General features: G+C 39.1%; 1 protein-coding gene across 6 annotated transcripts in view; it reads right to left on the bottom strand.

The window, feature by feature from the left end:
• Positions 1-14326, bottom strand: part of LOC150076347 (phospholipase D1-like) — a 496427-nt gene that overhangs the window by 36556 nt on the left and 445545 nt on the right. For all 6 annotated transcript variants that reach the window (XM_090387709.1, XM_090387710.1, XM_090387707.1 and 3 more), the window contains one exon: positions 2674-2794. In XM_090387709.1, the coding sequence (XP_090243835.1) occupies positions 2674-2794 (121 nt within the window). The remainder of the gene's footprint in view (positions 1-2673; positions 2795-14326) is intronic.

Raw genomic sequence — 14326 nt, 5'->3', positions numbered from 1 at the left:
TGGAAACCGCACGAAGCTATGCACCCATCATGTCAACAAGGAACTGTTCAGGCAGGCGGACCATCGGTAACGGCCAGGGTCAGGTTCAACTGACACACATTGGGACCTCTGGTAAGTCTAGGTGTATCTCTGAATGGTCCAGGTTACGTGTCCATCCTTGCAGACCATCTGCATCCATTCATGGTCATCGTGCATCCACAAGGCAATGGCTTCCAGCAGGACAACACGCCTCCCCACAGAGCCGTGGTGATTAGAACATTCTGCAGATTTTATGACCATGGAATGGCCTCTTCGTTCACCGGACACAAACCCTGTGGATGCTATGGAAGGGTCCATTCGAGCTTTGGATCCTCCACTCAGGAATGCGATGGAATTATGGACAGCGGTGCAGCAAGCATGGATTGAAATACCTATGGAATGCTTTCGTGAACTAGTGGACTCAATGCCGCGACGTGTGATGCCCTTATCCTGGCGAAAGGTGGGCCTCCCCATTAATGGGTAGGTATCCCATGATTTCTGCCCACTCAGTGTATACAGAAATGTCACATCTTGAGTACTGTACTGTACTGTACTGTACTGTACTGTACAGTACAGTACAGTACAGTACAGTACAGTACACAGGTTTGGAAGCTAATTAGGACATAGATCTGTTGGGTCAGGTGCAGAGAAGAGCAGCAAGTTTAGATCGGGACAGAGAAGGCTTTTAGCATGAAATAATTCTCCAAACAGGCCTCTGCGGTTGGGTATATCCATACTGTTTTTTTGAGTCTTTTTCACCAACCTTGCGTAGAATTAAAAACACCAGGGAAACTAAACTTTTGATAACTGATTTATAATAAGTCAAAATACCCGCATCTACAACAAATTTAACTTTATAAAAACTCTACATATAAATTATTAAAATCTGCTACATTACAATCAATAAAATGCATAAAATATACTGATTAAAACGATAAAAACCGTAGCTTTCAAAGGCTCAGCCTTCTTCTTCAGCGGTAAACCTTGCTATGCAGTACAACTTTAAATATCAGCAGGCTAACGGTACTCCTCACGTGTTTCCATTCTCGTGTGCTTCGTTCTCTCGCGTTGTGGAACTGGTTGATTTTATTGATTGTAATGTAGCAGATTTTAATAATTTATATGTAGAGTTTTTATAAAGTTAAATTTGTTGTAGATGCGGGTATTTTGACTTATTATAAATCAGTTATCAAAAGTTTAGTTTCCCTGGTGTTTTTAATTCTACGCAAGGTTGGTGAAAAAGACTCAAAAAAACAGTATTTTAGCATGAAAGCCGAGTTTTGTAAATTGCAGCGTCTGGAAACTAGGTACTTTTTAAGAGACTTAATTGAAGCGTTTAAGGCTCAAAATGGGTTAAATAAATAAACTAAATGATGCCGCTTTCGAATGACATGCATACAAGGGGATAAATTTAAACCGAAAAGGCTGGTTACAGAAATTAGCTTTCAGTCAAACTACTTCTATCTGATGTTCTATGAGTGGGCAGTTTAAATAAATTTAAAGAATTGTACAAGTTATTAGAAGGAATGAGCAGGCAAATGAAGCGGGATTATTTTTTTAAAAATATTTTTGTGGTAAATGCTGGCTTCCTTGCATCATTTTTCTACCACTAATTAGCATCAAAGTTATCAGGATAAGAATCCAGATGCAAATGTAAAAAGTGTATTTGAAGAGATGTTTGATAACTCAAATTTTCATAATTATGTAACAGTTTTTCTTCTGTTTGGTTACCTAAAAACCTACTGGCATTAGTCATCCCTTGACAAGATTGTAAAGTTCTCTTAATTGACTATCCTACAAACAGAGGAAACTGTAATACTTGACAAATCCATTCAAGTGGTGACCTTAAATCATTACATAATTGCCAGTGATAGTCCTTATATTTAGCTGAATTCAATATTTGGGGCATACTCTCAAAAGTTTCTTCACTGTAACAAGATAGGCTACATATATTGAAGGCCATATTTTCATTATGGGATAAAGCTGCCTAAACTTCAGCAGAATCAATGAATACCTACCATCATGCAGCTTTGTGTTCAAATCCCACTACTTTCATTAATCTAATTAAAGATACATAAAGGACAATTTTTTTAAAGGAAATCTGCAAACTATAACATGTCAAAAACATTTTTTCCTCTTTCTAAATACAGATATTTTTGTACCATCAGCTAACAAAATTCATCCTCAGTTTTGATCCCAAAATTTCTGCCACACGCACACACACAAGGGTAGATATGTGGAAGGAAGATTTTTCCTCCCCTCCTGGTTGATGCTGTATAACAAAGTAAAACAAAGATAATAAAATACAAATTGACCCAAATGCACACAGATGGAAATTAACATGCATGAACCTATTATAACAGGTTCTCGTAATAAATTACTCATAACCCATCCTCCCGTTTCACAAGCATTCAGTAAATTATGCTCATTTTCTAATATTGTGTGAAAACCAGCTATTGCACCCTCTCCATTCTATACAATTCCTGCAACAAAATTAATTCAAATTCATGAATTAATTTTGAATTAATAAATTCAAAATTAATGCAAAATTAATTTAAAAACTTAGCTACCAAAACCAGTGTAATGAATTCTAATGTTACATGATTGTAATATAATATACCACTGCATTACACACTAAAGAGAAAATGAAGTTACCTTTTCAAATATACTTGTATTTAAGGCTGCAGTTCTGATCCATGTTTCTTTATAGAATAAATCAGAAACAGGATCTGTGACATCAATAGTTGGTCCATCTTTTATTAGTCCTAAATGTTCCCTGTAGTATTTAAAAAAAAAATTAACAACAAAAAATATATATGTGCATAAAATTTATAAATCAACTTTGCGCTAAAGGCATTGAAAATAAGAGTATGTTTGGTTAATTAGTTAATATTTTTGTATCATTAGGTGTATTATTAGGATTATCAGTATGTTATATTTATACAGGGTGTCTGAAAAATACACAGCATAACTTATGGAACGGTTCCTCATATGTAGACAATAAAAATATTTTATATAAACATAGTTCCGGAAATGCTTGGTTCCTGAGTTATTAACCAGAATGTCTTATCTCCCGCAGGTGATTTCCTTCATCACAAGGTACTGATAAAATCTGGTGGTTTTCCATCCGACCACGTACTCAAATGAGGGGCAAGTGGATATGCATTTTACGTACTTTGGCAGACAGCAATGCTCTGGAGGCTCGTCATTTGTACCATGAAAGGTTCCCAGAACGAAGATGTCCAGACAGGAAAACATTTGAAGGTATCCATCACCACCTTTGTGAACATGGGGCCTTTACACCTCGTGCTGCAGACAGAGGATGACCAAGATATATGACTCCTGAAGTAGAGGGGTGGACCAACTGCCTGGCCTCTATGCTCACCTGATTTAAACCCACTAGATTTCTTCTTCTGGGGCCATTTAAAGTCATTGGTGTATTTGACTCCGGTAGCTGATGTGGAAACAGTGGACTTCTTGAACAATTACTATAAGGTGACGTGAACAGTTAAGTGTCATAGACAGACCTTCAAAACTCGGAAACGAAGCATTTCTGGAACTACGTTGATATAAAATATTTTTATTGTCTACATATGAGGAACTCATTCCTGAAGTTATGCCATGTATTTTTGAGACACCCTGTATATTTTACAGAATATTTTGTTATTGTAACAAATGATTATGATGACTGTGTAACTAGCAGTTAAGAATTTACACATGTATATTCAAACAGAAGTTAAGAAAGTTACATGTTTACAAAAATATCATCATTTCTTGTCAAGACATTAATCAAATTATATAACCTATGAAACATTAAAAACACAATGAATGCGCATGTGAAAGCATGGGCATTCATTGTGTTTTTAACAGGTGCAGGTATACTTGCGTGTACACCAATGCTAGGAGTTTAGTAAATAAATTTGATGAATTTGAGGTATTGCTCAAAACATCAAAGGCAGATATTGTTGGGATAACAGAGACGTGGTGTCACACAGATATAAGGGATGCAGAACTGCAATTTGGGGAGTACGTCTACAGAAAGGATAGACAGGATAGGAAGGGGGGAGGGGTTATGCTATTAGTTAAGAAACACATAAAAACCAAGGAAGTGAAGCCAGTTGACATCGCTGGACAGTGCAGTGTTGAGTCAGTTTGGTGTGACATAAGCATTAGGAGATCAAAATTGAGAGGAGTGTGCTATAGGCCTAATGACTCTGATGAGTATAATAAGGAACTGTACAGGGAAATAGAGTGGGCCAGTAAATCAGAGAGTCTTATAATGGGAGATTTTAATTTCCCAGATATTGACTGGAATTTGGGGGCTGGTTACTCACACACTAGCAGGGCTTTTGTGGATTTATTGGATGATTGTTTTCTACATCAGCATGTTTGGGAGGCAACTAGAGGGAGTAATACTCTTGATTTGATTATCAGCAGTGATTCTTCATGCATTAAGAATCTGCAGATAAATGAACCACTAGGTGGCAGTGATCACAGTGTGCTGAAGTGGGAGTTACTGAAAGAGGTAACTACCATTAGGGGTAAAGGGAAGGGTTATTGCTTCCGTAAAGGCGACTACGATGGACTGAGACAGTATTTAAATTCTATACAGTGGGACCAACTGATGATGTTACCAACAGCAAATTCAAAATGGGAAGCATTCAAAGAACTTATCTTGGAAGCTACTAGGCTTTACATACCAACTAAGAAATATTGTTCAAGGTTTAGGCCAAAATGGATGTCAGATGAACTAATGAGGCATATGGCAGAGAAGAAAAATGCATGGGATACTTACAAATTAACACATGACACAGAAGCCTATGATAGATACAAGTTGATATGCAACCAAGTTACAAAGGAGGTTAGGCAGGCGAAGGCAGATTACGAGAAATCCTTGGCAAGGGATGCAAAGAAAAACAGCAAAGAGTTCTTTACTTATGTAAACTCTAGAAGGAAGGGGATGAATCAGATTGGTCCACTTGATATTGATGGGTCAACTGTTGATGATCCTGCTCAGGTAGCTAACAAACTAAATGAATATTTTGCATCGACATTCACACATGAGGAGTTATTCAGCAAGGGGAATGCCAGAGGTGTATTCAACTCTAGCAGTAAGCTACAGAATCTTGAAATAACTGGGAGTAAAGTGGAGGAGAAACTGTTGAAGATAAACACAAGAAAGGCACCCGGGGTGGATGGGATCTATCCAGTTATATTAAAGGAGGCAGCAAAGGAAGTAAGCAAACCCTTAGCCATAATTATGAGAGCTTCCTTGGACTCAGGGGAGGTACCCATAGAATGGAAATGTGCAAATGTGACCCCAATTCACAAAGGAGGATCAAAGGCTGACACAAGTAATTATAGACCTGTGAGCTTAAATTCTGTTCCAGGAAAATTAATGGAGGCACTGGTTAAAGAAGCACTGCAGGATCATTTAGACAAGACTTCAGCTATAGCTCAGACAGCATGGTTTTGTTAAGGGGAAGTCTTGCCTGACCAACTTGATTGGATACTATGATGAAGTCACAAAAGAACTGGATGCAGGGAATAACTTTGATATTATATACAAAGGGTACTAGGAAAGTTTTGCAATACAGCTTTGTTTATTTAATTTTTTCAAAGTAATTTCCTCTACATTCAATACACCTCTCCATCCTCCGAAACCAATCTTTAAACCAGTTCTGCCAAGTTTCACTAGGGAGTAAAGCACACTCGTTGTCCCAAGCCTGTAGAAGGTCCTCATCACTGGAAAACCGCCTCCCTTTTAGCTTCATTTTCACATGCGGGAACAGTGCAAAGTCGCAGGGAGCAAGGTCTGAACTGTAGGGAGGGTGCTCGAGAAGTTTCAGTCCTGTCGTGGTCAAATATTCGGTGCAGGCTTTGGCGCGGTCAGCTGGAGCATTATCGTGATGGAGGTACCAGGTGTCCATTCTTGACTTTGGTCGCAGGTTCTTCATAGATCCAATGACTTTAGGCAGGCATTTTTCAGTATACCACTTAGCTGTGACTGTCTTCTGCGTGTCCAAAACGACACGTTCCACAATTCCACTCGATTTGAAAAATACAGCTATCATTTTCTTCTTTACAGATCGGGATTTTCTGACAATTACTGGTGTATCGTCATCATCAAAGACCCAAACTTTGTTTTGAGCCTTGGTCGGCAGATCGTAATAGTACAGCCAAGTCTCGTCACCTGTCACGATGTTGTTCACATACCGAGATTGTCCCTTATCAAACTTTTTTAACATCTCCCGGCACCAAGTCACACGTCGTGTCATCTGCTCTTCAGTCAGTTGATGCAGCACCCAGAGAGAACAAAGTTTCTTCACGTGCAAATGATCTTGCAGAATCGAACGAATTGCTGGTGCATTTAGGCCCAAAGTATCCTCTATCTGTTGGTAGGTCACTAGCCTGTTTTCGTCAAGCATTTTCCTCACAGCAGTAACGTTTTCCTCCGTAACTGACGTTCGTGGCCTTCCCGGCCTCTCAGAATCCTCCAGAGTGAAATTTCCCCTTTGGAATTCTCTATACCACCTGAATATCGTGTACGATGTGGACAATCATCATCTAGTGCAAGAGTCATTTCTTCTAAGCACTGGTCTATGGTTAAACCACGCACGAAAGTATACCGCAAAACTGTCCTTATCTCATTTCGTGACCACGATGCCATCGCAAGCACTTTACACTCTCACTACTAATGAATAACTGAGCCCATCGACTTGGCGCGGCGGCTACTATGCACGTATGAACATGTCTCAACATGCAGCAACAAGCAGCTTCCTGTGATTCATTGTTGCGTCATATTGCAAAACTTTCCTAGTACCCTTTGTACTTGGATCTTAGAAAGGCTTTTGATACTGTTGCACATGGAAGACTGCTACACAAATTGGAGCAGTGTGACATTGGAGGCAAATTGCTGCTATGGATAAAGGGGTGGTTGAGGGGGAGAAGACAGAGTGGTAATCAATGGACACTGCTCATCGTGGACTAATGTTATTAGTGGAGTCCCTCAGGGCTCAGTGTTGGGTCCATTATTGTTTTCTGTATTTATAAATGATATTGATGATGGTATATCAAGCTTAATGTCCAAGTTTGCAGATGATACAAAGGTTGGCAGGGTTGTCAAGGACACTACTGACACTATGCTGCTGCAACAGGATCTGGAAAGGTTGAGCAGATGGGCTGAGAGGTGGCAAATGAAGTTTAACATTGACAAATGTAAAGTACTACACATGGGAAACAGCAACCCCAGAGCAACGTATCAACTCTGTGGTACTACACTGACAGTGGTAGAGAATGAAAGGGACTTGGGGGTGATTGTGCAGGCAGATATGAAGTTCTCTGAGCAGTGCAGACAGGCTGCAAGAGTAGCTCATGGAGTATTGTCAATGATATACAGGAATTTTTCCAGCAGGGATAAGGAGGTGATTATTCCATTGTATAAGGCAATGGTCAGGCCACACCTAGAGTACTGTATACAGGTCTGGAGGCCTCATTTCAAAAAGGATGTAGAGCTGCTGGAACGAGTACAGAGAAGGGCAACAAGATTAGTGAATGGAACAAAGGGGTGCTCTTACGAAGAAAGGCTTAAGTTTTGCAAATTACAGTGTCTGGAGACTAGGCACCAGCGAGGTGATCTGATAGAGGTGTATAAAGCCTTGAATGGGTTAAGCATGCTCAATGCTGATGGGATTCTTCCTCTAGCTCAGAAAAATCACCTGAGAGGGCATAAATTCAAATTGAGGAAAGATAGATGTAGGATAGACGCGCGGAAATTTGCCTTTGGCCAGCGGGTGGTTGGTTGGTGGAACAGACTGCCATCCCTTGTGGTGGAGGTTGATAGCCTAAATAAGTTTAAGGCTCAGCTGGACAGGTATTTTGAACGAACGGAGGGGTGAAGTGGAAGTGGGTTTTTTTTTTTTTTTTGGCTGATGCTGCATAAGCTTGCTTTCTTGCATCAAATGCCTCTACTAATGCTAATGCTAATGCATAATCATCAACTTATGAAAATTATACAAAATTCATGGCATGCTTAAGGATTATTAGAGCACTGACCCTCCATTAATCTTTATACTGAAAGCACAGTTCGAACTGTGTTTCCAGTCTAGTCTGCATTGCTTTCTACCCAGAGGTATCTCAGGGCAACACTAGGGTTTTGTGCAGTTACAATATCAACATTGTGCAAGGTATTGGTAAGAAACTACAAAATGTGTATCCCCTTTAAAAAATCCCTTATATCAGTTATGCAAGGAAGTATGTGGTTTACAGAATACCATGTACAGACCATAATGCAAGCTTATTGGTGAAGCCATCCATCATTTGGAGGACTGCTTGAAAGACCATGTTACGTTCACTGAGAATGCTGATTTTAACCAATCAGAAGTAGCCATGCACTACTGGCAGGAGGAACATGACCTCTGGCTAAATGATGTTCAGATTTCTGATAGTTCATGAGATAGATCAGTCGCTGGTCGGAATCCACCTGCATACACAGTATGCAGGTTGATACTGTGTATGAAAGTACTAGCCACACTTTGAACAGAAATAGTATGCAAATACATCCCATTTCTGAATCTGTAGTTTGAGTGGGTCATGAGTGACTAGAGATTATGAGACAGTCAGGAATTACTCTTTCCTTTTCTTCCAATCCCTCCCCCCCTACATACTTATTCTCACTGTTTCCTTGCAAATGTTACAGTTGATAAAGGCAACATACAATTGCTGAAAGTTCCTATGTTTCAGATTTTACTTCATTATATTTTTAAATATTTTAATTCAGTATATTTTAAACAATTTATAATAATATTGTATTGTACATTTTAATTGAAGTTATTTTATTTGTATTATTTATTTATTGTTAAAAAATTATCTGAAAGTTTGTTGGAGCAGTCAAAAATTACTGTTCAGATAGAAATGCGATTGCTTTTGACAAATGAACTGCTTTTTGATTTCCATTCATTCTTGCATGGCCTGGAATCTAGAAAACTATACATACCTACTTTCCATCTGTGAGGTGTATTACTACCTGACAGATTTGTTGAAGAACTGGATGGTTATAAGAGTTTGTGTCTAGTAGTGCTTGTAGCATGCTCAACAAATCAGAATATAACATTCCTTTCTGATGTTTTATGTTTGGGTACAGTCTGCTTCTAATTTACATCAGCATTTTGGCATACCTTTAGAGCTATAATCACAGAAACCATGATTGCATATATACTATTAAGAAAATACAGAAGGAATGCCAATATGTATAAATAATGAGCTGGCCAGGTTAATAGAACAGAAAACAGCGGGAAAGTTACAGATTGATAAAAAGTACTGAAGCACATAACATCTACGAGTTGATATGTAACAGCACAACAGAAAAGGTTACTCTGGTAAAAGAAGATTATGAGAAATTACTGGCTAAGACAGCAAAGAATCCAGACAAGGAATTTTTCACATATGTGAATACAAATGAGAAAAGAATAAATCAGATCAGAGCTTGTGTAATGGGCGGGAGAAAGTCTAAGGTAACCTAGTTGATGTTGCAGATGAATTTATGCTAATGCTAATTTAATAGGTATTTTGCTTTGATATTTACAGATGAAAAATTCTTCATGGTGAGGATAACTGTGAAAGTGAGGCTGGGAAGCACAAAATTAGCAATACTGAAATTTTGAAAGCTTACTTATTAGAAAAACTTCGGAGCCAAAAGTGAGCAGGATTCCTGGAGTTGACGGCACATACCAGTAATTTTAGGGAGGATGCAAGAGAATGCATTGAACCAGTAACATTAATTATGAGGGGATAAGAAGACTCAGGGGAGATGGCCTTGGACTGAAGAATGACAATGTATTTTCAATACATAAAGGCAGTTCTAAGATTGAAGTGGGTAACTACAAGCTGGTCTGACTAAAGTGGCAGGGAAATCAAGGAAGTGATCAAAGTGCACAGTAAAGGATTATTTAGAAATGGAATTCTGAAGGAAAGATGGTTTTATAAAAAGAAAATCATGTTTAAGTAACTTAGCTATTATTAGCATTAGTAGAGGCATTCAGCTTCCCATCAGCATTCAGTTTGCTCAACCCATTCAAGGCCTTATACACCTCAATCAAATCACCTCGCAGGTGCCTACTCTCCAGGCACTGCAATTTGCAGAACTTAGGCCTTTCATGGTAAGAGCACCCATTTGTTGCCACCACCAGTCTTGTTGCCCTTCTTTGTACACTCGTTCTAGCAACTCTACATCCTTCCAAAAATGACGCCTCCAGAACTATACACAGTACTCTAGGTGTGGCCTGACCATTGCCTTGTATAATGGGATAATTACCTCTCAGTCCCTGCTACCAAAATTCCTATATATCATTGATAAGACTCCATGACCTGCCCTGGCAGCCTGCCTGCACTCCTCAGCGAACTTCATATTTGACTAGACAATTACCCCCAGGTCTTTTTCGCTTTCCACTTCCCTGAGTGTAGTACCAAACAGTTGGTATGTTTTTCTTCGGTTATTGCTACCGATATGCAGTATTTTTCATTTGTCAATGTTAAACTTCAGTTGCCACTTCTCAGGCCATCTGCCCAACTTATCTAGACCCAGTTGGAGTAGCATACTGTTTTTACTGTCGTTAACAACCCTGCCAACCTTTGTATCATCTGCAAACTTGGACATTAAACCTGATATACCTTCATCAATATCACTAATAAATAGACAAATCAACAATGGGGCCAACATCGAACCCTGGGGAACTCCACTAATAACATTTGTCCACGAAGAGCAATGTTCTCGATTACCACTCTGTGTCGTCTCCCACACAACCATACCTATATTTACTGTAGCAACTTATCATTAATGGCATACCTCTCCAATTTGTATAGCAGTCTTCTATGTGCAACAGTATCAAAAGCTTTCCTGAAATCCAAGTATATGATATCAAAATAATTGTTGGCATTCAGTTCCTTTGTGACCACATCATAGTATCCAATAAAATTGGTTAGACAAGGGGCCCCCCTTTAACAAACCAATGCTGTGTCTTAACTATTACTGCAGTCCTGTCTAGATCCTGCAATGCTTCTTTAACCAGTAATTCCATTATTTTCCCTGGAATTTAAACTAACAGGTCTATAGTTAGTTGTGTCACCTTTTGAACCCACTTTGTGAATTGGTGACATTTGCACACCTCCAGTCCATGGGGACCTCCTCTGAGTCCAAAGAAGCTCTCATAATTATGGCTAAGGGTTTGCTTACTTCCTTTAATATAACTGGATAGATTGCATCCAACCCCGGGCACCTTTTTTATGTTTAATTTCAATAATTTCTCCTCCACTTTGCTCTTAGTTATTACAAAATTACTTAGCTCCCTGTTAGAGTTTGATAAATGTCTGGCACTACCCTCATTGAATAACTCCTCATGTGTGAATGTAGATGCAAAATACTCATTCAGTTTATCAGTTACCTTAGCACGATCATCAATAGTCAACCCATCTATGTTAAGTGGTCCAATCTGATTCATCCCTTTCCTTCTAGAGTTTACATAAGTAAAGAACTCTTTGCTGTTTTTTTTTTTTTTTTTTTTGCATCCTTTGCCAAAGATTTCTCGCAATCTGCCTTCTCCTGCCTAACCTCCTTTGTGATTTGATTAAGAATAGTTTATATCTGCCATAGGCTTCTGTGTCACCTGATACATTTCCCATACATTTTTCTTCTCTGCCACAAGCCTCATTATTTCATCTGACCTCCATTTAGGCCTAAACCTTGAACAATATTTCTTAGTTGGAATGAAAAGCCTAGTAGCCTCCAAAATTAAGTCCTTGAAGGCTTCCCATTTAGATTTCAACATTGGTAATATCGTCAGTTGATCCCACTGTACAGAATTTAAAAACTGTCTGAGACCCCTGTAGTCACCTTTACGAAAGCAAAAGCCCTTTCCTTTAGCCTTGATGGTAGTTATATCATTAAGTAATTCCAACATCAGCACATGTGATCACTGTCACCCAGTGATTCCTTTATCTTCAAATTCTTAATGCATGAATAATCACTGCTGATAAACAGATTAAGAGTATTACTCCCTCTGGTTGCTCTTGAACATGCTGCCGTAGAAAACAGTCATCCAATAAATCCAAAAAAGTCTTGCCAGTGTACGAGTGACCAACAAGTTCCAGTCAATATTTGGAAAGTTAAAATCTCCCATTAAAAGACATTCTGATTTACTGGCCCATTCTATTTCTGTGCACAATTGCTTATTATACTCATCAGATTCCTTAGGCCTATAACATACACTTACTCTCATTTTTCCTTTCCAATTTTTTTTTTTTTTTTTTTTTTTTTATGAAAACCCCAAACACGAAAGGTATCAAAACCTATAGTACTTAGTACCGTGCATGGGTTGAAGGAGAAGTATGGGGGGAGGGGGATGCCGGAAACTTTGCTCTAGAGACTAAACATGGGTTTCACCACTTCAAGCCTCCAATAAGCAAAGTGGTGGTATTTCACCGGTTGATGAAAGTCATCTACCACCTGAAAATTGCTTATGTCAACACCAAACAGACTCAACATTGCATTGTCCACCAACATCAATTGGATGCACTTCCTTAGGTTTTATGTATTTCTTAACCAACAGCATAACTCCTCCTCCGTTCCTGCCCATCCTTTCTGTTCACATTGTATTCTCCAAACTCCAATTCTGCACTGATTATGTCTGTGCGACACCACGTTTCTGATATACCAACAATATCTGCCTTTGAGATCTTGACTAGCACTTCAAGCTCATAAAATTTATCAACTATACTCCTTGCATTGGTGTACATACAAGTATACATGCACCTGTTTCTACTCTTAATTACCCTAACACAGCCCATTTATTTATTTGTTCCAGTATGACACACAACAGTCCTGGAAATCTCCACTGCCTTGCTTTACAGGCTGTTTCTCAATTGCATTTCAATAGAAGCAGTTGTTGTTATTTGGTTTTTAGGAGCATTAGCAACCAAGGCCATATTGCTCCAGGAATATGCGGTGGTCATTCTCTGACCTTTCTGCATCCTCCGTATTTGGTGGTGGGCTCGAACCCCGGTCTAATCAAGAAGCATGTGCTACGCACTGCTGCTCCTTCCCACCTGGCTACGGAGGTGCCCAATAGAAGCAGTGCAAGAATCGCTTTTGCCTCTGCCTGCGGCCACTGTTAACCTTTTAGTCTGTGTATCCCCCCCCCCCCCGCAAGCTAGCAATTTTTCGACCCACCTAACACTGCCTCGATTAGCATCAGCAAATATTCTTGCACCCTTTCTATTTAAGTGTACCCGATCCCTTTAGAAGCAGTCTCTCCTGTCAACAAGCACAGACAAGGCTGAAAAAAAAATTCTATCTCTTGAGCCTTGCACAATCTCTCCAGAGCCGAATTGATTGACAAGGCTCTCATCATATACTTCATCCTATCATGTCTGGGCAGAATTGCAGACACTTTCACATTCAATCCTAACTTGTGACTTTTTTTTTCAACATTGACCTGTACTTGTTAAGGAAATCTGCAGATCTCTTACTCTTAAGGTCATTAGTTCCAACGTGTACAACAATATCATCTTTTGTATCCTTAAAAGATGATATCTGCTCTATATCATTAACTTTTGTCCCTGGCAGACATATCCTGGTACTGTTCCACCTATCCTTCTTGCATAGTATATTCCCCATTTCCTTGACAATAGAGTCACAAACAATCACTAGTTCTTTGGTACCAGCACATTCTGCTTTGTAGATTGCTTGTGTTGCCTGATGCGCAGGAGTGAGCTCTACCATTGAGCTGGGCAGCTGAGAGCTTGATGGGCCCTCATTAATTTCTTTGAGGGGATTTACCCTATATCTCAAGCTCTCATATACGCCCATCAGAACACTGAGTTGGTGCCTAATTTCTTGACACTCTAGACACCTAGCACACAAAGGCATCCTCCTTGGCTAGATAGTTTTAGAAATGTCGGCAAACATTTCACATTTTTTGAAACTGTGATGCGTTGGAGAATTGCCCGCTTCGTTTCTCCCCCGAGTCACAGCACTCTCACTACTCTGTGACCTTTGCTTCACAGCTCTAGTCTGGGTCATGATTTCTGTTTAAATACAATTTAATTAACAATGAAATTTAATAAGATTAATAATATTCTTGATTAATTGATAATAAGCCAACAGATTTCTAATCTAGTGCTTCATGCTATGCTAATTTTACTTTATACCTTACACTATCAGTTTGAGATATATATATATATGTTATGCTATTTCTTATCGACTACAATATGGCGGCTAGTTCAACATTATTTGTGGCAATACTGGGAGTCGTAA

This window comes from Mastigoproctus giganteus, chromosome 13 (genome assembly GCF_048544385.1).
Source record: "Mastigoproctus giganteus isolate SK-2022 chromosome 13, ASM4854438v1, whole genome shotgun sequence".
Taxonomy (NCBI): Eukaryota; Metazoa; Arthropoda; class Arachnida; order Uropygi; family Thelyphonidae; genus Mastigoproctus; species Mastigoproctus giganteus.
This window is presented reverse-complemented; position numbering and strand designations above follow the sequence as displayed.